This window comes from Hyperoodon ampullatus, assembly GCF_949752795.1.
Source record: "Hyperoodon ampullatus genome assembly, chromosome: 5".
NCBI classification, from domain to species: domain Eukaryota; kingdom Metazoa; phylum Chordata; class Mammalia; order Artiodactyla; family Ziphiidae; genus Hyperoodon; species Hyperoodon ampullatus.
In genome coordinates, this window is record NC_136918.1 from 86,346,061 (window position 1) to 86,372,596 (window position 26,536).

At 37.7% G+C, this 26,536-nt stretch overlaps 1 protein-coding gene across 1 annotated transcript in view; it reads left to right on the top strand.

The window, feature by feature from the left end:
- CCDC191 (coiled-coil domain containing 191) overlaps positions 1–26,536 on the top strand; it is a gene marked incomplete at both ends in the record, with an annotated part of 104,676 nt that overhangs the window by 11,639 nt on the left and 66,501 nt on the right. The window contains 4 exons of the mRNA XM_079705261.1: positions 6,904–7,047; positions 10,743–10,921; positions 12,389–12,612; positions 15,789–15,942. Of these exons, the coding sequence (XP_079561387.1) occupies positions 6,904–7,047; positions 10,743–10,921; positions 12,389–12,612; positions 15,789–15,942 (701 nt within the window). The remainder of the gene's footprint in view (positions 1–6,903; positions 7,048–10,742; positions 10,922–12,388; positions 12,613–15,788; positions 15,943–26,536) is intronic.

The following is a 26,536-nucleotide window of genomic DNA, read 5'->3' on the forward strand; positions in this document are numbered from 1 at the left end:
TTTAAAGACTGTTACAAGAGACAAAGAAGGACACTACATAATGATCAAGGGGTCAATCCAAGAAGAAAATATAACAATTGTAAATATATATGCACCCAACATAGGAGCACATGCATAAGGTAAATGCTAACAGCCATACAAGGGGAAATCAACAGTAGCACAATCATAGTAGGGGACTTTAGCACCCCACTTTCACCAATAGACAGATCATCCAAAATGAAAATAAATGAGGAAACACAAGCTTTAAATGATACATTAAACAAGATGGACTTAACTGATATTTATAGGACATTCCAACCAAAAACAACAGAATACACTTTCTTCTCAAGTGCTCATGGAATATTCTCCAGGATAGATCATATCTTGGGTCACAAATCAAGCCTTGGTAAATTTAAGAAAATTGAAATCATATCAAGTATCTTTTCTGACCACAACACTATGAGACTAGACATCAATTACAGGAAAAAATCTGTAAAAACTACAAACACATGGAGCATAAACAATACTAAATAACCAAGAGGTCACTGAAGAAATCAAAGAGGAAATCAAAAAATACCTAGAAACAAATGACAGTGAAAACACAACGACCCAAAACCTATGGGATGCAACAAAAGCAGTTCTAAGAGGGAAGTTTATAGCAATACAATCCTACCTTAAGAAACAGGAGCCATCTCGAATAAACAACCTAACCTTACACCTAAAGCAATTAGAGGAAGAAGAACAAAAAAAGCCCAAAGTTAGCAGAATGAAAGAAATCATAAAGATCAGATCAGAAATAAATGAAAAAGAAATGAAGGAAACAATAGCAGAGATCAGTAAAACTAAAAGCTGGTTCTTTGAAAAGATAAACAAAATTGATAAACCATTAGCCAGACTCATCAAGAAAAAAAGGGAGAAGACTCAAATCAATAGAATTAGAAATGAAAAAGGAGAAGGAACAACTGACACTGCAGAAATACAAAGGCTCATGAGAGATTACTATAAGCAACTATATGCCACTAAAATGGACAACCTGGAAGAAATGGACAGATTCTTAGAAGAGCACAACCTTCTGAGACTGAACCAGGAAGAAATAGAAAATATAAACAGACAAGTCACAAACACTGAAATTGAGACTGTGATTAAAAATCTTCCAACAAACAAAAGCCCAGGACCAGATGGCTTCACAGGTGATTTCTATCAAACATTTAGAGAAGAGCTAACACCCATCCTTCTCAAACTCTTCCAAAATATAGTAGAGGGAGGAACACTCCCAAACTCACTCTATGAGGCCACCATCACCCTGATATCAAAACCAGGCAAAGATGTCACAAAGAAAGAAAACTACAGGCCAATATCACTGATGAACATAGATGCAAAAATCCTCAACAAAATACTAGCAAACAGAATCGAACAGCACATTAAAAGGATCATTACACCATGATCAAGTGGGGTTTATCCCAGGAATGAAAGGATTCTTCAATGTATGCAAATCAATCAATGTGATTCACCATAGTAACAAACTGAAGCATAAAAACCATATGATCATCTCAATAGATGCAAAAAAGCTTTTGACAAAATTCAACACCCATTTATGATAAAAACCCTCCAGAAAGTAGGCACAGAGGGAACCTACCTCAACATAATAAAGGCCATATATGACAAACCCACAGCCAGCATCATCCTCAATGGTGAAAAACTGAAACCATTTCCACTAAGATCAGGAACCGAACAAGGCAAGGTTGTCCACTCTCACCACTATTATTCAACATAGTTTTGGAAATTTTAGCCACAGCAATCAGAGAAGTAAAAGAAATAGAAGTAATCCAAATCAGAAAAGAAGAAGTAAAGCTGTCACTGTTTGCAGATGACATGATACTATACATAAAGAATCCTAAAGCTGCTACCAGAAATCTGCTAGAGCTAATCAATGAATTTGGTAAAGTAGCAGGATACAAAATTAACGCACAGAAATCTCTTGTATTCCTATACACTAATGACGAAAAATCTGAAAGAGAAATTAAGGAAGCACTCCCATTTACCATTGCTACTAAAAGAATAAAATACCTAGGAGTAAACCTACCGAAGGAGGAAAAATACCTGTATGTAGAAAACTATAAGACACTGATGAAAGAAATTAAAGATGATGCAAACAGTTGGGGACATATACCATGTTCTTGGATTGGAAGAATCAACATTGTGAAAATGACTATACTACCCAAAGCAATCTACAGATTCAATGCAATCCCTATGAAACTACCAATGGCATTTTCATAGAGCTAGAACAAAAAATTTCACAATCTGTATGGAGACACAAAAGACCCCGAATAGCCAAAGCAATCTTGAGAAAGAAAAACAGAGCTGGAGGAATTAGGCTCCCAGACTTCAGACTATATGACAAAGCTACAGTAATCAAGACAGTATGGTACTGGCACAAAAACTGAAATATATGTCAATGGAACAAGATAGAAAGCCCAGAGGTAAACCCACACACGTATGGTCACCTTATTTTTGATAAAGGAGGCAAGAATATACAATGGAGAAGACAGCCTCTTCAATAAGTGGTGCTGGGAAAACTGGACAGCTACATGTAAAAGAATGAAATTAGAGCACTCCTTAACACCACACACAAAAATAAACTCAAAATGGATTAAAGACCTAAATGTAAGGCCAGACACTACAAAACTCTTAGAGGAAAACATAGGCAGAACACTCTGACATAAATCACAGCAAGATCCTTTTCGACCCACCTCGTAGAGAAATGGAAATAAAAACAAAAATAAACAAATGGCATCTAATGAAACTGAAAAGCTTTTGCACAGCAAAGGAAACCATAAACAAGACAAAAAGACAACCCTCAGAATGGGAGAAAATATTTGTAAATGAAGCAACTGACAAAGGATTGATCTCCAAAATTTACAATTAGCTCATGCTGTTCAAAATCAAAAATAAAAACAACCCAATCCAAAAATAGGCAGAAGACCTAAATAGACATTTCTCCAAAGAAGATATACAGATTGCCAACAAACACATGAAAGGATGCTCAACATCAGTAATCACTAGAGAAATGCAAATCAAAACTACGATGAGGTATCACCTCACACCAGTCAGAGTGGCCATCCTCAAAAAATCTACAAACAATAAATGCTGGAAAGAGTGTGGAGAAAAGGGAACCCTCTTGCACTGTTGGTGGGAATGTAAATTGATACAGCCACTATGGAGAACAGTATGGAGGTTCCTTAAAAAACTACAAATAGAACTACCATATGACCCAGCAATGCCACTACTGGGCATATACCCTGAGAAAACCATAATTCAAAAAGAGTCATGTACCACAATGTTCATTGCAGCTCTATTTACAATAGCCAGGACATGGAAGCGACCTAAGTGTCCATCAACAGATGAATGGATAAAGTAAATGTGGCACATATATACAATGGAATATTACTCAGCCATAAAAAGAAACAAAATTGAGTTATATGTAGTTAGGTGGGTGGTCCTAGAGTCTGTCATACAGAGTGAAGTAAGTCGGAAGGAGAAAAACAAATACTGTATGCTAACACATATATATGGAATCTAAAAAAAAAAATTTGGAGAACCTAGGGGCAGGACAGGAATAAAGATGCAGATGTAGAGAATGGACTTGAGAACATGGGGAGTGGGAAGGGTAAGCTGGGACAAAGTGAGAGAGTGGCATGGACATATATACACTACCAAATGTAAAATAGATAGCTAGTGGGAAGCAGCAGCATAGCACAGGGAGATCAGCTCCGTGCTTTGTGCCCACCTAGAGGGGTGGGATAGGGAGGGTGGGAGGGAGACACAAGAGGGAGGAAATATGGAGATATATGTGTATGTATAGCTGATTCACTTTGTTATAAAGCAGAAACTAACACACCATTATAAAGCAATTATACTCCAATAAAGATGTTAAAAAAAAAAAAAGTTAAAGTACAAGCTTGGTGTGCTTGAGGAACTGAAGGAAGACCAGTGTTGCTGCAGCTACCCCATGGAGGTGAGCTTGCAGGCATGAGCAGAAGACATGTCACATAGGGCCTTATAGGCCTGGGGGAAGAATTTAGATTTTATTCTGAGTATGATTAGACATCACTGAAGGGTTTTAAGCAGAGGTGCTTAAATATATGAAGTGCTTTTAATATATGAGGTGCTTTTAATATATGAAGAATGATTTATAGGGAAGAAAAAGGGAAAAGGGAGACTAGTGGGAGGCTATTGCAGTGGTCTCTGTGAGCTGTAATGGCACTTGGTCTTGGGTGGTTGGTGGTACTGGAGTTGGAGAAAGGAGATTGATTCAGTAATTGGCAAGGCGATGTCTTACCCACCCCTTCTCCCACCCCACCAATAGGAATACACACTATACTTTAGCCACTCAAGGTTTCCAAAAAGTCCTGCAGTTAAATATATATTTACTTACCCCATTTTCCAAGCTTCCTAGAACCTGAACTCTTTTTATCTTGAAATACATATTAATATCCTGAGAAACTAGTGATCCACATTAGAAAGTACTAGTGTATGAATAGAACATGTGTTTCAAAGGTTTATATCCTTTTTTCCTCCTCTCATCAGCTGTCTATTGATATTCAGTAAGAACTAGTGTTCTGGGGAACATACTTTGAGAAACTCTGCTTTGAGGTAGGCGTCAAGCCTCTGATCCAACATGAAGCGTTACTACAGTTGAACCCTCCCAGAGACGTTCTCATTCCTTGTTCTTTTGGAGCACTTCATAGTAAACCTCTATTTACTAATAAATGGCATTTAGTAGATCCAAATTATTTTACACATAATTTATTATAAATATGTGAACCATTGTACACAGGGTTACTCAGTAAATATCTGCTCACTTTCTCTACCTTCCTCTGAAAGCTAGTAGTGTCTGTTGCTAGCGTACTTTTTTTTTTCCTGCGGTACACGGGCCTCTCACCGCTGTGGCCTCTCCCGTTGTGGAGCACAGGCTCCGGACACACAGGCTCAGTGGCCATGGCTCACGGTCCCAGCTGCTCCGCGGCATGTGGGATCCTCCCAGACCGGGGCATGAACCCGCGTGCCCTGCATCGGCAGGCGGACTCTCAACCACTGCGCCACCAGGGAAGCCCTCTAGCGTACTTTTTACACTTAGTTTCTATCACCTTGATTCATTTTTTTCTATTTTTACATATCATGGATTCCTATCTATATTAAATGTCTCTTGGCATCATTTAGTATTTGGAAACACTCCATTCCCTTAGAGTTGTGCAATAATGATAATAACAATGATGAAGATAATACTAAAATAGACATTTTTCTTCTTTGAAATGCCCATGCCCTATCCATAAGAGCTGTATGATAATGATGAAAGTAATGCTAAAGTAGACATTTTCTCTCATAACTCTATAATTAAGAAGATTTTCTGAATGTCACTAAGAAAGAAATCCAAATGGAAGTTGGCTTCCAGGATATCACACTCTTTGATTTTCCTCCTATCTCAATGGTCTCTCCTTCCTAGTCTATTTACCTGGTTCTGCCTTATCTCTTCAACCTCTAAATACTAGAGTTCCTCAGGGCTTAGTCCTTGAACCAGTTCTGTATCTACCTTCCTCCTTTGCTGATCTCATTCATTTCTATGGCTTTAAATACCATTTGTTTGCTGACAACACCCATGTTTATTTCTTCAGCTTGGACCTCTCCCTTGAAATCCAGATGATATAACCAATACCTATTTGACATCCCTATTTGGATGTCTCATAAGCATCTCAAACCCAACTCATCTGATACTGAACTCCTGATCTTCCATCCAAACCTGCTGCTCCCTTGGTCTTCCCTATCTCGGTAAATGACATCTCCATTCTGTAGTTGCTTAAGCCAAAACCCTTATAGATTTCTTTCTCTCACATTCCATATCCAGCCCATCAGCAAATCATGTCAACTCCACCTCAAAACATTATGTTCTAGAATCTGAGCATTTCTAGTACCTCCACTTCAGGTCCAGGCCATCATCACCCCTTTTCTGGATATTTGTCTCTCAACTGTTGTCTCCGGCTTCTGAGCTTGTCCCCGTATTGTCTATTTTAACATAGTAGTCAGAGTGATGCTCTTAAAATATGTTACCTCTTTGCTCAAAAACCTCCCATTACATACAGAGTAAAAGCCAAAGTACCTAGAATGCTGTCAAGACTTATCTAAACAAAGTGTTTTCAACCTCAACACTGTTGATATTTTGGGCCAGATAATTTTTGTTGTGGGGCCTGTCCTATGAATTGTAGGATGTTTAGCAGCATCCCTGGCCTCTACCCAGTTCCCCAGTTGTAATAACCAAAAATGGCTCCAGACATTGCCAGATGTCCACTGGGGAGTAAGATCACCCCCACTGCTCTAGAACCACTGCTCTAAACCTGATCCCTACATTACCTCTTCTAGCTCATCTCCAACTACTCTCCCTTCACTCATTCCTCCAGCCATACCACCTCCATGCTGTTTTTCCAATACACTAGACACTCTACTGCCTTAGGGCCTTTGCACTTGTTTTCCCTCTGCACAGATTAATTTTCCCTTACATAGCCAGATGGCTCACTCCCTTACTTCCTTCCCTTTTTTGCTCAAATGTCTTCTCAGTGAGGTCTCCTTTGACCACCCAAAACCCAGTTTTAATTTAAAACTATCAACACCCATCTTTCATTTCTTGTACACCATTTCTCCTTCTCCTACTCTGTTTTTCTAACTTGCTTGTTCATTGTCTCTCTTCCCCAATTAGAACATAAGCTTCATGGTGGTAGGTTTTATTTTTCCTCTTTTATTCACTGGTATATTCCCAACATCTAGAGCAGTACTTGACACATGATAAGTGCTCAGTTAACATTTACTGAATGAGTGAAAACAGCAAATGAAGAAAGTCTCCGAAGTAAAAAGATGTTTTTGTTTTATTGACAGCTCAGGAATTGGTCAATGACTGGTTAGATACCAAACTTAAACAAGAACTAGCAAGTGATGGGGACGGTGATGCTGAAGACACTGTGTCACGTATCCCTCCTGTGCCAGAAGCCAACGGGCATTTGAAATATGACAAGTGCGATGGTAAGAACTTACTTAATTGTGCTAAGCTTTAACATCCAATGAATGTGTCCAAGAACGTGTCCAAAACTTTTTAATTGTTTTGAATAATAAATGATATGTTATTTGACTTTTCTGTGTTTTGCTTAGTTTTGTAATTGGCTTTAATTTTTCTTGATTCAATTTAAATTACTTATCTATATCCTCAGTAAATTCGTCATTTTTTTAAAATTAAAATATTCTATTATTTGTAATTCTTCTTATGATTATAAAGGCAATTAATGCTGTTTAAGAGTGCCTCTTTCCATATATTATTGGATGACCATTTACTTTGATGGCTTTTAAATGTTTTACTATATTTAAACATTGATATCTCATTTTGTGTTTACAAAATGCTTCATATATCTTTATAAGGGAGGTTAGTACTTGTACACGGAGTTAGTTCAGACAAGTTAAGTAGCTAACTTGTGAGGATTCCTCAGTTGTAACCAAAGAGTCTAAGATTTTTTTCCCTAAGCATAAGGGTAGGCATAGTGATGGTGGTGGCATCTTGCCATGCATGGCTCAGACACCCCTGATGAGCTCCTCTTGCAGCATTTCCCTTGTTTAGGACACTACAGAATCCCCAGCTCACAAATCACAAAGTCATGAGCCCTTAAAGTTTGGGGACTCCTCAAGATCACCTAATCCAATCTACCCTCTTCACCCCCTTAGACAGAGATTCTTCTACAGTATCCCTAATATGGGGTAATACAACCTCTGCCTAAACACCTCCCAGGATAGGGAGCCTGCACTCTGGGAGGAGCCCATTCACCTGTTGTGAGGCTCTAATATTCATAAATTCTCTCTTAGTTAGGAGAATTAGGATTTTGTCCTCAGTAACTTTTACCCTTTTGTGCAACAGAAAATAATATCATGTTCTCTCTCTCAAGAACAGTCTTTTCTTTTCTTGTGGGAGTTGTAATCATATCTGATCTTTCATATACATCAGTCTTCCTAGATTAAATAGCACCAGTACTCTCAACAGTTCTTTATATCACATTGTTTCTAGATATACAGGTTGCCACCTTCTGGATGTTTTCTAGTTTAATGATATCATTATTAAAGTGAGGCATTTCAGTACGTAATATTTATTCTGAAGCATGTCTGAAATATAATGAGACTGCTACTTTCTTTCATATGGTGCTAATATATCTAGTTATACCTCTTTACTTAGATTTGTTATTACCTTCTAGTATCTTATGAGGCCTCACTCATCTTATGCTTGTAGTATTACTTTTTTGGGGGATCGAAACATTGAACAAAAATATTACCTAGCCATTAAAAAAGGATGTTTATCAAAATTATTAACTAACGGACTTCCCTGGTGGTGCAATGGTTAAGAATCCCCCTGACAATGCAGGGGACACAGGTTCGAGCCCTGGTCCAGGAAGATCCCACATGCCGTGGAGCAACTAAGCTCGTGTGCCGCAGCTACTGAGCCTGCATGCCACAGCTACTGAGGACCGCACATCTAGAGCCCATGCTCTGCAACAAGAGAAGCCATCACAACAAAGAGTAGCCCCTGCTTGCCGCAACTAGAGAAAGTCCGCGTGTAGCAATGAAGACCCAACACAGCCATAAATAAATAAATAAATAAATAAAATTTAAAAAAATTATTAACATATGATTATCTCAATAGGTACAGGAAAAATACTTGACAAAATTAATTCCTGATTAAAACTCTCATCAAACTAGTAATAAAAGGTAAATTTTTCATCCTGAAAGGGGCATTTACATGAGACATATAGAAAACAAATATCAAAATGACAAGCGTAAATCCTGCCTTATCAAGAATTACATTAATGTAAATGGATTAAACATCCCAATCAAAAGATGGAGACTGGCAGAATGAACTTAAAAATATGACCTAACTATATGCTATCCCAGGAGACACAGTCTAGAGTCAAAGACACAAACAGCTTGAAAATAAAAGGATGGAAAAAGATGTACTATGCAAACAGTAACCAAAAGAGAGTGAGAACAGCTTACTAATCTCAGAAAAAATAGGCTCTAAGATAAAAAATTGTTACTCAAGACAAAGAAGGGCATTCTATAATAATAAAAGGGTCAATCCATCAAGAAAACATAAGTGTAAACATATATGCACCTAACAAAGAGCCCCCAAATATGTGAAGCATAAACTGACAAAATTGAAGGGAGAAACAGATAATTCAGCAATAACAGTTGGAGACTTCAGTACCCCATTTTCAATAATGTATGGAACTAAATAGAACATCATCAAGAACGATATTCAATATTGCTAGTCATTAGGAAAAAGCAAATTAAAACTACCATGAGTAACCACAATGCACCTATTAAAATGGCTTAAATTAAAAGACTGATCATACCAAGTTTTGGTAAGGATGTGGAGGAACTGGAACCCTCCTACACTGCTGGTGAGAATGTGAAATTGTATAACCACTTTGGAAAACAGCTTGACAGTTTCTTAAAAAGTTAAACACATACTTATGTGATCCAACCATTCCAGTCCTAGGCATTTTTCCAAGAGAAAAGAAAGCAAATGTTCATACAAAGACTTGTACACAAATGTTCATAACAACTTTATTTGTAATAGCCAAAATCTGGAGGCAACCCAAATGTTTATCCCCAGATGAATGAATGAACAAATGTGGTATGCCCATACAGTGGAATACTACTCAGCAATAAAAAGGGATAAACTATTGATACAACAACATGAATGAATGTCAAAATAATTATGCTGAGTAAAAGAAGGACGACCAGAAAGAGTACATAGTATATGATTTAATTGATACCAAATTCTGGAAAATTTAAACTAATCTATTGGCAGAAAGTAGGTCTGGGGTTGCCCGGGATAGGGCAAAGAGCATGGGGAGGAGTGAGAGGAAGAGATTGCAAATCTGCATGAGGACCCTTTTGCAGCTGACAGACACATTCATTATCTTGATTGTAATGATGTTTACTTGTATCTATATATGTCAAAGCTTACTGCAGACTTTAAATACTTACAAGTTTATTACATGTCAATTATACCACAGTAAAGCCTTTTTTTTTTTTTAGATGTTCGGGGTAGGAGTTTATTAATTAATTTATTTTTGCTGTGTTGGGTCTTCATTTCTGTGTGAGGGCTTTCTCTAGTTGTGGCAAGCGGGGGTCACTCTTCATCGTGGTGCGCGGGCCTCTCACTATCACGGCCTCTCTTGTTGCGGAGCACAGGCTCCAGACACGCAGGCTCAGTAGTTGTGGCTCACAGGCCTAGTTGCTCCACGGCATGTGGGATCCTCTCAGACCAGGGCTCGAACCTGTGTCCCTTGCATTAGCAGGCAGATTCTCAACCACTGTGCCAACAGGGAAGCCCCTAAAGCCTTTTTTAAGAAGAGCAATGGAGTCCTCAAGGATGTTTAGATCCTTGTAACATAAATGTAAAAGTAATAGCTTTTAAATTTGGCAGTGAGGGAGTTAGTGACTTGGGTGAGGGCAGTTCCTCATGAGTGGAGGTTTTTTCCCCTTAGTTGAAGGTAATTGCTGAGGGCTGTATTCATCCAACTGGCATTATCAGTTACTATTTATCGAACATTCACAGCTTTGTATTTTTATTGTACCAGGACTATTTACATAAATATGGAAATTATACTAAAATTAAGTTTTAAAAAAATTAAAAAATTTTTCCTTCTTTGTTGTTGTTATGTTTCCCCCAGATTTATGTGGTTATTTGGAGGAAGAAGACGAAAGTATCACCTTTCAAAAATTCATAGACCATCTGCTCCATAAAGATGTGGTAGATTCTGGGATATTGGAAGATCTTGGAATGAATGAAAACCAAGACAAGAAGTGGCAGAAGGATCCTCATCTTACCATGGAGATGAGACATAAGCAGGTGGGAGGGAAAAGCAAAATTAAAATGGATAACAGGAAGCAATTTTTGTGTAACACATTTAATAAGCTTAAATAAAGACTTAGGCTTTATTGTGAAAAAGGGTGCCATCTGTGGTTTGGTTAGAAAGAATAAAAATAAAATATAAGAACTTCAGAAGAAAAATAATGCTCATAAGCTGAGGATAGGAAACAATTTATTTAAGAAAACCAAAAAAAGGAATAATTGATTTTAACCATGAGAGTGGTGAACTAAACTTTATTAGTTTGGATGTGATACTTCCTATTATAAATATGTAGATTGGGTTTTGCTTGAATTTGGTTTTTGTATTGTGACATCAAGATATTAATATCATGAATATTCTGGTGAATGTTATAATGATAATTCTTTTCTAGACAGTGGAAAAATTCACTTATTTTGTGATTATAATTTGAAAGGGAAGACAGAGCGGAATTAAATCTAGTTCAGCTGTTTTGAATTAGAAAGGCGTATGGGAACTTTCTTTTCTCCAAAGGGAATAGTAGGTTATAGGAAAAAAATTCATCTCAACACTTTGTAGAGGAACTTCAGGAAGTCCGAAAGACCAAGTCTTTTCCACATGTCCAGAACCAAGACCAGAGTAGTATTAACGTCTATATGTGTGTATGCTATCTTTTTATAACACTGAATTTCTGATTACTTTAAACCATATTGTATGCCAAAGCAGCACTAAGGATTTGAGAGAAACTGGAGTAGAAGCATGATCCTGGTTTGGATTTATGATAAAAGGGAAGAGAGAAGGTTCAGTAAGAGGTAGCCGTTATCTAGAAGTCTTATCATAACTGAAGAGTAAGATAAGGGTAAAGTTAAGTGAAGCAGGAAGGAAAGGACCACTCCTTAATTCATAGCTAGTCTAAAGAATTGAGTTTGAAAAAAATGATTGTGCTTATTCAGAAATATCTGTGAAGTTTGTGGTTTTGATTTCCAAATATGATCCAGAATCACTGATAAGTTCAAATAAAGATAGAATTGAATAAATGGTCCTGATGCTCCTTTAAGGCAGTAAATCACTGTTCTAGCCTTCACAAAGTTGCCTCTCCAAAATATCCTTATTCTTTCTTAAATTATAATTAACATACAGACAGAGCCTAAATAAAAGTAATGTACGCCTTGGAAAATCTTATGGATTGAAAATCATTACTAAATAAAAATCCAGAATTTGTCATCCAACCCATTGGATTTTCAGCTTTTCTGTAGTGCCGATCATTCCCAAATTGTTTGGAGTCATCTCGCCTGACTTCATTTAAAATTTTGTATAGGCCATTACCCAGTAAACAAATGAGTTTCCCCTATTTTTCTGATAAACAGTGGGGTTCTGGGCCAAAATGTTTCAAAGTAGTTGTATTCTGAACTTCAAAATGTGTTCTAAGGTTTTGCATATCCCTTTCTACTTGAAAGGCTGCATTTCACCCTTGTTGTATTCTCTTTAAGGTAAAAGAAAATCGCTTAAGACGTGAGAAAGAACTGGAGCGCCAGAGAATTGAAAAGACCCTGAAAAAATCAGCCTTCTTAGAGGCTCAGTATCTGGTGCAAGAAGAGAAAAAAAGGAAGGCTCTAGAGGCCAAGAAAGAGGAGGAGGAGATTCAAAGGGAGATGGTAAAGCTGCGGAGGGAGATAATTGAGAGGAGACGCACTGTGGAAGAAGCATGGAAAATGTAAGCCAACCTGATGAGCAGCATGAAGTTTTTTTTGTTAAAGCAGTCATTTTGGAAGTACTTTAAAGGTCCTTAAAATGCACAGACAATGCAATAATAAAACACAAAAGAGAAATCACCCACTAGTCCACCATCTTAACAAGTTAACTATTTCCATTTTTCTATGTTTCCTCGTGGTCTTGGTCCCTTTATGAACTTAGCTGCAACCATAAAGTACATTTAATTGGTTATTCTGCTTGTTGTAATCACCACATCGCCTGGAGTCCTAAGGTCTGTATATTACTCCACTGAGTTCCTATACCATAATTTATGTAATGACCTCCACTCCCTATACTGGTAAGCATTTCAGCTAATTTCAGATTTTTCACCAATAGTGCAGTGAGCATCCTTAAGCATAGAGCTTTTTCATTCTTTTGAATTATGTTCATAGGAGTGTAATTACTGAGGTAAATTGTGTAGGTTTTTTATGACTTTTGAAACATTGCCAACTTCCTTTCCAGACAAGTTGTGCATATTTACACAATTGCTGACAGTGAGCCCCACTCAGCATTGGGGGAGATCATTTTCAATATTTTTGCACTTTTAATAGGTATTTTATTGGTTAGTGTGCATCTCTTTGTGTACCTGAACATTTGTAAGGTTGAACACGTTTCCTTATGCACGTTTGCTAATTATGCCTCATTCTATTGTGAATTGCCTCCGTGTCTTATCTTCTGATAATCATACTGAGAGTCACCATTGCCTTACTGCTACTGATAAAGAAAAAGAATATCTGACATAAGAGGGAAATCAAAATACTCCTCACAGGATGTAGTACTATTGTGTATCCTCATGCAGAAAATGAGCTTCATAAATGAAATAACTAATGTATTTATTCTGAGAAACAGCACTGGTGCATAAACTGCAAAAGCCTTAGGACAATGTACCTGAAATGCCTGAATACTCAAACTGAGGGGCCAGAAAGACCTATTAGCCTGCCACCCGCTTCCACCCCCATTAGCCTACACAGCTTTTCCCCCTGTGTTCTTGACTGCTCTCATCCTACCCAGTTTAAAACAGCTCGGCAGTGGACGTGCATTTCATTCTTCCAAGTGCCAGGCTGAAGCCTCCTCCAGAGGCCTTTCCTTTCAGAAAGCAATCTCCAGTTTTTTAGTGAGTTCTTGCTAAGGTCAGCCTTGCTCTTCAGATTGTTCTCAAGCCCTGAAGAATCTAGGCTGACCTAAAATAAATTGTGAAAACAAGTAATATTTGATGGTAGCAGGAAGTTCTGCTCACAGTGGGCACTCAACAGACATTCACTAACCAGTCATTTCTTTTAAAAGTTAAAAGCTTATCCACATGGGGATATATGTATATGTATAGCTGATTCACTTTGTTATAAAGCAGAAACTAAAAGGCAGAAACTAACACACCATTGTAAAGCAATTATACTCCAATAAAGATGTTTAAAAAAAAATAAAAAATAAATAAAAGTGGGCAAAAAAAAAAAAGCTTATCCACAGATACAGTGAGACAGGTAATATGCAGTACTTCTAGGTGGACAGACTGGTTTAAACGTTCCAGAAAGCAATTTGGCAATAAACAATAAGAGCCATAAAAATGTTATCACTTGACCGGGGAATTCCAGTCCTAGGAAAACTACCCTAAGAAAGGGATCAGAATTGCTTCTCGGCCTTTTGGCTAAGATCAAGTGTAGAAAGTGATCAGAAATCCAAAGATTTGTACACAAAGATAATGAAAATAATATTATTTATAATAACAGACACTAATATTGGAGAAATTAATAAATACTAGTTGTACAATGAAACAGCACTGACATGTTATCAGGGTTTTCTTCTGGGTGGAAATATGAATGGCTTTTATACATCTCCAATTTTGCACAATGAGCAAACATTGCTTTCATAACAGATATGTATTTTGATGTTTTTTTAAAAGACTACATCCATGGTATTAGAACTGTATTTCTTTAAATGCCCACTATGATCTGTCTGTAACTATCTAATATAACATTGTTATGGCATTAGTAAGTTTGGTAAGAGTCAATAAAATTTTATTGTTGGTAGGGCTTTTAAAATTTATTTGTAAGGTGTCCTAAACCTGCTTCATTGCATAGTTTCAAAGTATCTTCTCTAAGAGATTTATTAATTACAAAGGGAAAAATAGCAACTTTACACTGGAGAAACCACCTTAACCAAATGATGGTTCATATCAGCAGTAATAAGATTTTGTGTCCCCTGTGTGATATATGATAATTAATGAATGAATGTCTATAGATTATTCTGTCATCCCTCTCTCAATTTGAGTTTCCACAACTGTAAAGTGAAATTCAGAAAGACTGGGTGACTTGCCTGAGTTTTCACAGCTGATTTGTGGCCAGAACCCATGAATCCAGATTCCTGACTAGATGCTATCTTTACTACATCATTGATAAAATATATACCTTATACACTTACACACACCTGTGTAGTTTAATACACTCCAACAAGAAGGCAATGCCTATGAGCTGGCTTGGATTCTGAGTGTAAGAGGGATAACCTGGATGAGAAAGAAAAGGTAGGTGAGTGAGAAAGAGATAAGCAGAAATATGAGCAACAGAGTTACTAAGAGATTCTTGTTAACTTGCCTGAAGTCCTTTTCCTTATTGTTACTAAGTTCTATTTTTTCTCTTTCCAGCTATTTTAGAATTAATATAAATTCCATTTTCTCCTTATTCAGTAACACCTGATTCTTTTATTATTTTTCTTCCTAGAAACCTTGTAAAAACCTTGTGGGGAAAAAAAATGTCATTCCTTTCTTACCTGAGGGTCCTGTTTTGTCTCCCCTTGTAAGAAGAGAGAGAACTTATGTCTATATTAGAGAATACCTGATAGTTGTTATCTCTCAAATTTTGATCAAGGTATCACTCAATGTTAAACTCAATAAAAATACTTTACTAAAATATATATAAGGCTTTCTCCTTTTCAGAGTGCATTATAATTTTATTTCATTTAACTGTATTTTATAAAGGAATAAACTAAATCTCAAAAAAAAATCACCCTACTTTGTAGTTTTAGGGGCAGATCTAAAAATCTCTATCTTCTGATGGAAAATTCAGTGTTCATTCCACTATGTTATGTTCTAATTACTCATTGTTAAGTCTATTATTCATACTTGTGTTTTTTAATTGTTATTAATAGAGAGAAGAAAAAGCAAGAAGAAAATTCTCCAAAAAATCCAGAGAAAGGCATGTTTCAAAGTGTTCATATTCTTCTGGATGAAGAAAAAATGGCAAAAGAAAGAAAGAAGAAACTGAAAGAGTTATTAATCCAAACTTTCAAGGAAAATCACCAGGTAGGAATTGTAATGTCCCTTTGTTCAGCATTCTGTAGCATAAATGACAAAGGGCTCCGTCAGAGATGGACAGTGTAACACTAAGCCCAATTGAGCCTCGTTACAAATACCAAAGTTGCCTACACCATTTGTTCTGTGCTACCCAGCTGGCTTAGTACACAGGGGAGTGCTTCAATCCTCTATTCAGGGCTATTCTTATATTCTCCATGTGATCCTGGGAAATTGGGGTATGAATTTGGGATGTCTTCCTAAATTACCCTTTTTAGAATTGCATGCAAGTACTAATGTAGATCTCTGGCAGTTTGAAAGCATAGCTTCCACTTTGACAGTCTTGTGGACCATTGTGTTCTGGATTATTCAGAAGAATTATTCAGAAAGTTACTTGCCTTTTGGTAGCTCAGATCCTAAACAGTGACATGTTTGTGCTTCTACTTTTAATGGTCTGCATTTTATTTTACTCTTCTATCCCTTTCTTTAGTTTCACTTTTTGTAAAATTAACTGGCCAATTTTTTATTGACTAATCAGCATCCTCCCCAGGCTACTTAGGCAGAAATTTTTTTCAGTGAAGTGGGATTGATAACACTATAAATTTGGGGTTTATAAACATTTCAGGTGAAAGGAATTACTTGGAAGATTTGTAAATGAGGTGGTCAGATGAGAAAAGATAAATATGTATGTTTTATGTCTCCTACAACATCCACTCCAAGCCCTTGGGCGTTGATGAAATTCAGTGAAAGTTGATGGAATGAATGTATAAATGAATGGATTTAACAAGAGAAAAGAATGTCAGGAAGAGATTGAGGGAGTTTGATAAATGTAGACTAGACTAAAAGGGACCTAGAAATCAAAAGCAGGCCTGTGAATATGATATGGATAACTAAGATATGAGGGAAAAGTAAAGTAGTCAAAGCAATTCTTTTTTTTTTTTGCGGTACGCGGGCCTCTCACTGTTGTGGCCTCTCCTATCGCGGAGCACAGGCTCCAGACACGCAGGCTCAGCGGCCATGGCTCACGGGCCCAGCCGCTCCGCGGCATGTGGGATCTTCCCAGACCGGGGCACGAACCTGTGTGCCCTGCATCGGCAGGCGGACTCTCAACCACTGCGCCACCAGGGAAGCCCAAAGCAATTCTTTAGACATGTTTGATGGTAGCATTTTGGACTGATAGGCAAGAAGTCATAATTATTCAAATACAAAACAACGAGTTTGGTCAGAGTTTTGGCTTTAGGAATAGGCAGAGGCCAGTATAATATGAAGAACTATTAAGAGTTGGGACTAACATTTTGGGAAAGATGGGCAAAGGCTTTTGGATGCTGCGTCCCCTCCATGAGACGGATGGAGTTAATGTGTCCTGCTACAGTTAACAGTTCAGATTTATGAAAGAAAATAGGAAAGGAAATGAGTACAGAGGGGGCCATCTTGAGAAGACATAAAGAAAAAGGGCCATGATATATTTGTTCCCCAACCAATGAGAGATGGATAAGATGTGTGTTCCCTATAAGATTAAGTTTTTAGTTTTATTGAACTCCACTGTGCAAGAAGAATACAGTCATCCCTTGGTATCCAAGGGGGATTGGTTCCAGGATCCCCTGCAAATACCCAAATCTGTGGATGCTCAAATCCCTTATATAAAATAGCATAGCATTTGCATATAACCTATTCACATACTCCTGTATACTTTAAATCATCTCTAGATTACTTATATCACCTATGTAAAAAATTAATAAATAGAAACCTGAATTAAGTAGAGTCAGAGGACCAGAAGGGGGAGCTCTCATGCCCTGTGACAATAGCAGAGCCCAAAAGGAAGAAGAAAACCTCTTATTTCCTGGCACGAACTCAGCCAATGAAAGGCCATGGACTCTGCCTACTACAGCCCTCCCAACTTACTTTTCCCAATATAAGAGTTCTCCTCCCCTTGCCCTGAAAGAACTTGCACATGGATTACCAAGGTTGGAGATCCCAAACTGCAATTCTTTGCTGATTCCAAATAAATCCATCTTTGCTGGGGTAAACCCTGGCAATCTATTTGTTCCAGGTCAACACCTAATACAGTGTAAATGCTATGTAACTAGATGTAAATACAATGTAAATGCTATGTAAATAGTTGCCAGCCCGGCAAATCAAGTTTTGCTTTTTGGAACTTTCTGGAAATTTTTCTTTTTTCCGAATGTTTTCTATCCATGGTTGGTTGAATCCACAGATGTAGAGCTTGCAGATACAAAGGGCTGACTATATATGTTTTAGAAAGAAGTGCTAGGTATGAATTTCAGACACACAAAAAGAGTTTTACAAAATTAGTGGCCTACCAAAACAGATTACTCAGCTTTAAAAGGATCAGCTGGTATATTTAAAAATGAGCCAATATGAATAAATTATCTCTACTTTGCCACAGATTCTGCTTGATTTGAACCTATATGTTTGAATCTTTATTTTGAAATAATTTTAGACATACAGAAAAATTGCAAAAAATACTACATGGAGTTCCGGAATACCCTTCACCCAGCTCTCCTCAATGTTAACATCTTACATAACCATAGTTTAATTATCAAAACTAGGAAATTAACATTGGTAAAATACCATTAAGTACAATTAACAAGACTTATTAGAATGTCACCTATTTTTCCTCTAAGGTCTTTTTTCTGTTTCAGGACTTGATCTGTAATTTCATGCTGCATTTGCTTGTCGTGTCTCCTTAGTCTCCTTCAGTTTGTAATAGTTCCTCAATCTTTGCTTTTCTTTTGTGACCTTGACAGTTTTGAAGAGTACTGGTCAGGTATTTTGTAGAATGTCTCTCAATTTGGGGTTTTCCGATGTTCTCTTCTGTATAGATTGAGATTATGCATTACTGGTAAGAATACTACAAGAAGTGATGCAGTGCCCCTGACACTATAATATCAGGTATACTTAATGGTTTCTTTTGTTGTTTTTTCTTTTTTGTTTTTTAATTTTTGAATTTTATTTTGTTTATTTTTTTATACAGCAGGTTCTTATTAGTTATCCATTTTATACATATTAGTGTATACACGTCAATCCCAATCTCCCAATTCATCACACCACCACCCCCACCCCCCGCCATTTTCCCCCCTTGGTGTCCATACGTTTGTTCTCTACCTCTGTGTCTCCATTTCTGCCCTGCAAACCGGTTCACCTGTAACATTTTTCTAAGTTCCACATATGTGTGTTAATATACGATATTTGTTTTTCTCTTTTTGACTTACTTCACTCTGTACAACAGTCTCTAGATCCATCCGTGTCTCTACAAATGACCCAATTTCGTTCCTTCTTATGGCTGAGTAATATTCCATTGTATATATGTACCACATCTTCTTTATCCATTCGTTTGTCGATGGGCATTTAGGTGGCTTCCATGACCTGGCTATTGTAAATAGTGCTGCAGTGAACATTGGGGTGCATGTGTCTTTTTGAATTATGGTTTTCTCTGGGTATATGCCCAGTAGTGGCATTGCTGGGTCATATGGTAATTCAATTTTTAGTTTTTTAAGGAACCTCCATACTGTTCTCCATAGTGGCTGCATCAATTTACATTCCCACCAACAGTGCAAGAGGGTTCCCTTTCCTCCACACCCTCTCCAGCATTTGTTGTTTGTAGATTTTCTGATGATGCCCATTCTAACTGGTGTGAGGTGATACCTCATTGTAGTTTTGATTTGCATTTCTCTAATAATGAGTGATGTTGAGCAGCTTTTCATGTGCTTCCTGGCATTCTGTATGTCTTCTTTGGAGAAATGCCTATTTAGGTCTTCTGCCCGATTTTGGATTGGGTAGTTTGCTTCTTTAATATTGAGCTGCGTGAACTGTTTATATATTTTGGAGATTAATCCTTTGTCCGTTGATTCGTTTGCAAATATTTTCTCCCATTCTCAGGGTGGTCTTTTTGTCTTGTTTATGGTTTTCTTTGCTTTGCAAAAGCTTTTAAGTTTCATTAGGTCCCATTTGTTTATTTTTGTTTTTATTTCTGTTACTCTAGGAGGTGGATCAAAAAAGATCTTGCTGTGATTTATGTCAAAGAGTGTTCTTCCTGTGTTTTCCTCCAAGAGTTTTATAGTGCCTGGTCTTACATTTAGGTCTCTAATCCACTTTGAGTTTATTTTTGTGTATGGTGTTAGGGAGTGTTCTAATTTCATTCTTTTACATGTAGCTGTCCAGTTTTCCCAGCACCACTTATTGAAGAGACTGTCTTTTCTCCATTGTATATCTTTGCCTCCTTTGTCATAGATTAGTTGACCATAGATGCGTGGGTTTATCTCTGGGCTTTCTATCCTGTTCCATTGATCTATATTTCTGTTTTTGTGCAAGTACCATATTGTCTTGATTACTGTAGCTTTGTAGTACAGTCTGAAGTCAGGGAGACTGATTCCTCCAGCTCCGTTTTTTTCCCTCAAGACTGCTTTGGCTATTTGGGGTCTTTTGTGTCTCCATACAAATTTTAAGACTTTTTGTTCTAATTCTGTAAAAAATGCCATTGGTAATTTGATAGGGATTGCATTGAATCTGTAGACTGCTTTGGGTAGTATAGTCATTTTCACAATATTGATTCTTCCAATCCAAGAACATGGTATATCTCTCCATCTGTTGGTATCATCTTTCTTTTTTTTTTTTTTTTTTTTTTTTTTTTTTGCTGTATGTGGGCCTCTCACTGTTGTGGCCTCTCCCGTTGTGGAGCACAGGCTCCGGACGCACAGGCTCAGCGGCCATGGCTCACGGGCCCAGCCACTCCGCGGCATGTGGGATCTTCCCGGACGGGGGCACGAACCCATGTCCCCTGCATCGTCAGGCAGACTCTCAACAACTGCGCCACCAGGGAAGCCCTGTTGGTATCATCTTTCATTTCTTTCATCAGTGTCTTATAGTTTTCTGCATACAGGTCTTTTGTCTCCCTAGGTAGGTTTATTCCTAGGTATTTTATTCTTTTTGTTGCAATGGTAAATGGGAGTGTTTCCTTAATTCCCCTTTCAGATTTTTCATCATTAGTGTATAGGAATGTAAGAGATTTCTGTGCATTAATTGTGTATCCTGCAACTTTACCAAATTCATTGATTAGCTCTGGTAGTTTTCTGGTAGCATGTTTAGGATTCTCTATGTATAGTATCATGTCATCTGCACCAGTGACAGCTTTACTTCTTCTTCTCCAGTTTGTATTCCTTTTATTTCTTTTCCTTCTCTGATTGCCATGGCTAGGACTTCCAAAACTATGTTGAATAATAGTGGCGAGAGTGGACATCCTTGTCTTGTTCCTGATCTTAGAGGAAATGCTTTCAGTTTTTCACCATTGAGAATGATGTTTGCTGTGGGTTTGTCGTATATGGCCTTTATTATATTTAGGCAGGTTCCCTCTGTGTCCACTTTCTGGAGAGTTTTTATCATAAATATGTGTTGAATTTTGTCAAAAGCTTTTTCTGCATCTATTGAGATGATCATATGGTTTTTATGCTTCAGTTTGTTACTATGGTGTATCACATTGATTGATTCACGTATATTGAAGAATCCTTGCATCCCTAGGATAAATCCCACTTGATCATGGTTTATGATCCTTTTAATGTGCTGTTGGATTCTGTTTGCTAGTATTTTGTTGAGGATTTTTACATCTATATTCATCAGTGATATCGGTGTGTAATTTTCTTTTTTTGTAGTGCCTTTGTCTGGTTTTGGTATCAGGGTGATGGTGGTCTTGTAGAATGAGTTAGGGAGTGTTCCTTCCTCTGCAATTTTTTGGAAGAGTTTGAGAAGGATGGGTGTTAGCTCTTCTCTAAATGTTTGATAGAATTCACCTGCGAAGCCATCTGGTCCTGGGCTTTTGTTTGTTGGAAGATTTTTAATCACAGTTTCAATTTCATTACTTGTGATTGGTCTGTTCATATTTTCTATTTCTTCCTGGTTCAGCTTTGGAGGGTTATACCTTTCTAAGAATTTGTCCATTTCTTCCAGGTTGTCCATTTTATTGGCATAGAGTTGCTTGTAGTAGTCCCTTAGGATGCTTTGTATTTCTGTGGTGCCTGTTGTAACTTCTCCTTTTTCATTTCTAATTTTATTGATTTGATTCCTCTCCCTCTTTTTCTTGATGAGTCTGGCTAATGGTTTCTCGATTTTGTTTATCTTCTCAAAGAAGCAGCTTTTAGTTTTATTGATCTTTGCTATTGTTTTCTTTGTTTCTGTTTCATTTATTTCTGCTCTGATCTTTATGATTTCTTTCCATCTACTAGCTTTGGGTTTTGTTTGTTCTTCTTTCTCCAGTTCCTTTAGGTGTAAGTTTAGAGTGTTTATTTGAGATGTTTCTTGTTTCTTGAGGTAAGCTTGTATTGCTATAAACTTCCCTCTTAGAACTGCTTTTACTGCATCCCATAAGTTTTGGATTGTCGTGTTTTCACTGTAATTTGTCTCTAGGTATTTTCTGATTTCCTCTTTGATTTCTTCAGTGATCTCTTAGTTATTTAGTAACGTATTGTTTAGCCTCCATGTGTTTGTGTTTTTTTATGGTTTGTTTCCCTGTAATTGATTTCTAATCTCATAGTGTTGTTGTCTGAAAAGATGCTTGATATGATTTCAATTTTCTTAAATTTACTGAGGCTTGATTTGTGACCCAAGATGTGATCTATCCTGGGGAATGTTCCGTGCACACGTGAGAAGAAAGGGTAATCTGCTGTTTTTGGATGGAATGTCCTATAAATATCAATTAAATCTCTCTGGTCTGTTGTGTCATTTAAAGCTTCCGTTTCCTTATTTATTTTCATTTTGGATGATCTGTCCTTTGGTGTAAGTGAGGTGTTAAAGTCCCCCACTCTTATTGTGTTACTGTCGATTTCCTCTTTTACAGCTGTTAGCAGTTGCCTTATGTATTGAGGTGCTCCTATGTTGGGTGCATATATATTTATAATTGTTATATCTTCTTCTTGGATTGATCCCTTGATCATTATGTAGTGTCCTTCCTTGTCTCTTGTAAAATTCTTTATTTTAAAGTCTATTTTATCTGATATAAGTATTGCTACTCCAGCTTTGTTTTGGTTTCCATTTACATGGAATATCTTTTTCCATCCCACTTTTAGTCTGAAATGGGTCTCTTGTAGACAGCATATATATGGGTCTTGTTTTTGTATCCCTTCAGCAAGCCTGTGTCTTTTGGTTGGAGTATTTAATCCATTCACTTTTAAAGTAATGATCGATATGTATGTTCCTATGAACATTCTCTTAATTGTTTGGGGTTTGTTTTTATAGGTCCTTTTCTTCTCTTGTGTTTCCCACTTAGAGAATTTCCTTTAACATTTGTTGTAGAACTGGTTTGGTGGTGCTGAATTCTCTTAGGTTTTGCTTGTCTGTAAAGCTTTTGATTTCTCCATCAAATCTGAATGAGATCGTTGCTGGCTAGAGTAATCTTGCTTGTAGTTTCTTCCCTTTCATCACTTTAAGTATATCATGCCACTCCCTTCTGGCTTGTAGAGTTTCTGCTGAGAAATCAGCTGTTAACCTTATGCAAGATCCCTTGTATGTTATTTGTCATTTTTCCCTTGTTGCTTTCAGTAATTTTTCTTTGTCTTTAATTTTTGTCAATTTGATTACTATGTGTCTTGGCGTATTCCTCCTTGGGTTTATCCTGCCTGGGACTCTTTGCGCTTCCTGGACTTAGGTGGCTATTTCCTTTCCCATGTTAGGGAAGTTTTTGACTATAATCTCTTCAAATATTTTCTCGGGTCCTTTCTCTCTCTCTTCTCCTTCTGGGACCCCTATAATGCGAATGTTATTGCATTTAATGTTGTCCAGAGGTCCCTTAGACTGTCTTCATTTCTCTTCATTCTTTTTTCATTCTTCTGTTCTGCAGCAGTGAATTCCACCATTCTGTCTTCCAGGTCACTTATCCGTTTTTCTGCCTCAGTTATTCTGCTATTGATTCCTTCTCGTGTATTTTTTATTTCAGTTATTATATTGTTCATCTCTGTTTGTTTGTTCTTTAATTCTTCTAGGTGTTTGTTCTTTAATTCTTCTAGGTCTTCATTAAACATTTCTTGCATCTTCCCAATCTTTGCCTCCATTCTTTTTCCGAGGTCCTGGATCATCTTCACTATCATTATTCTGAATTCTTTTCTGGAAGGTTGCCTATCTCCACTTCGTTTAGTTGTTTTTCTGGCGTTTATCTTGTTCCTTCATCTGGTACATAGCCCTTTGGCTTTTCATCTTGTCTATCTTTCTGTGAATGTGGTTTTCATTCCACAGCCTGCAGGATTGTAGTTCTTCTTGCTTCTGCTGTCTGCCCTCTGGTGGATGGGCTATCTAAGAGGCTTGTGCAAGCTTCCTGATGGGAGGGACTTGTGGTGGGTAGAGCTGGGTGTTGCTCTGGTGGGCAGAGTTCAGTAAAACTTTAATCGACTTGTGTGCTGATGGGTGGGGCTGGGTTCCCCCCTGTTGGTTGTTTGGCCTGAGGCGACCCAACACCGGAGCCTACCCGGCTCTTTGTTGGGGCTAATGGCGGACTCTGGGAGGGTCACGCCAAGGAGTACTTCCCAGAACCTCTGTTGCCAGTGTCCTGGTCCTCACAGTGAGCTATAGCCACCCCTGACCTCTGCAGGAGACCCTCCAACACTAGCCCGTAGGTCTGGTTCAGTCTCCAATGGGATCACTGCTCTTTCCCCTGGTTCCGGATGTGCACACTACTTTGTGTGTGTCCTCCAAGAGTAGAGTCTCTGTTTCCCCCAGTCCTATCGAAGTCCTGCAATCAAATCCCGCTAGCCTTCAAAGTCTGATTCTCTAGGAATTCCTCCTCCCACTGCCGGACCCCCAGGTTGGGAAGCCTGATGTAGAGCTCAGAACCTTCACTCCAGTGGGTGGACTTCCATGGTATAAGTGTTCTCCAGTTTGTGAGTCACCCACCCAGAAGTTGTGAGATTTGATTTTATTGTGATTGTGCCCCTCCTACCATCTCACTGTGGCTTCTTCTTTGTCTTTGGATGTGGGGTATCTTTTTTATTGAGTTCCAGTGTCTTCCTGTTGATGATTGTTCAGCAGTTAGTTGTGATTCCAGTGCTCTCACAAGAGAGAGTGAGAGAATGTCCTTCTATTCCACCATCTTGAGCCAATCTCTGTTTTTTGTTTTTGTTTTTGTTTTTTGGGGGCCATGCTATGCGGCTTGTGGTATCTTAGTTCCCTGACCAGCGGTTGAACCCAGGCTCTCGGCAGTGAGAGCGTGGAGTCCTAACCACTGGACTGCCAGGGAATTCCACATAATGTTAATAAGTCCTATTACTGTTGATGTTAACTTTGATCACTTAAGATTGTGTCTGCAGGGTTTCTCCACTGTAAAGTTACCATTTTTCTCTTTGTAATTCATAAATGTCTTAGAGGAAATATTGTGAAACTATGCAAATATTCTGTTTATCCTTAAACTTTCACCTGTTAATTTTAGCATTCATTGATGGGTCTTGCCTGTAACAATAACTAAATGTGGTATTTGTCTAACGATGATTTTGCATTTCCCTTCTTGTCTCCATGTATTCATTTAAATTCTTCTAGAAGGAAAAACTGTCCCTTCTCCCCCATTTATTTATTTATTCATTTATTCAGTTGTTTATTTGTATCAGTATGGACTTGTGGATATTTACTTTATCCTAGGGATTATATTCTAGTATTATTTTTACTTTGTTTCTCAAATTTTTCTAACCTTGGCCTCTGGGAAAATTTTCAGGTTGACTCTTTTGCCCTTTCAAAATCCTTTTTCTGAAAAAATCCTTTATTTCTCTGGCACCACAAGATGTTCCAGGCTCATCTTATATTTTTCCTGCCCTAGCTCTGGAATCAACCACTTCTATCAATACATGGAACCCTCGTTCCATTTGTTGGAGAATAATATTTGGAAACCAAGATCTGGGTACTAGCTGTGCTCACTGCTACTGGGGTATCATGTTTTCTGGGCCCTCTCAGCAGACAGAGCTGGGAAATAGTTGTAGCTATACTAACTACACATACACACACATTATATTTGTTTCTGTGTCTATCTATTTGTGTACACATTAAAATCCATTAATTCATACTGATAGATCCAATTCCAGTGCAGCAGCACAGGGGTCATGCTCCCCTCCCCTTTCCTTAATTGTCACTTATTTCTCTATCTATCTGTATATATATTAAAATAATTGTGAGTTCATAATGATAACTTCAACCCTAATCTAGCACCATAGGTTTTAGTGTAGCCTTTCCCCCTTGCTTGTTTATACCTGGAGCTTATTATCTAAATTATATTTACTTATTTGTTTAGTCCTAGTATACTATAAAAGTAGTTTCAGAATTGGTAGCCTATACTGCTGTGGAAACAAATTTACTAGCTACAGTGTAATATTTGTACAGTTATTTTTGTTTTCAGCCTTACTCAGCCAAAATTGTTTACCAAAGTTACTTAGCTTGGTTCTTTTCTTCCCCTTCCCCTTCCACGTGATTATGTTATTCATGTGTATTATTGTTCGTGAACCTCTAATTTAGATTTCCCCAGTGTGTGTGGGTATAACTGAGACACAGGGGGAAATCCGCTTACCACACTCCTCAGGCTTTTACGTAGACCTGGCTGGAGACAGGATGTCCTCTGGTAAACACC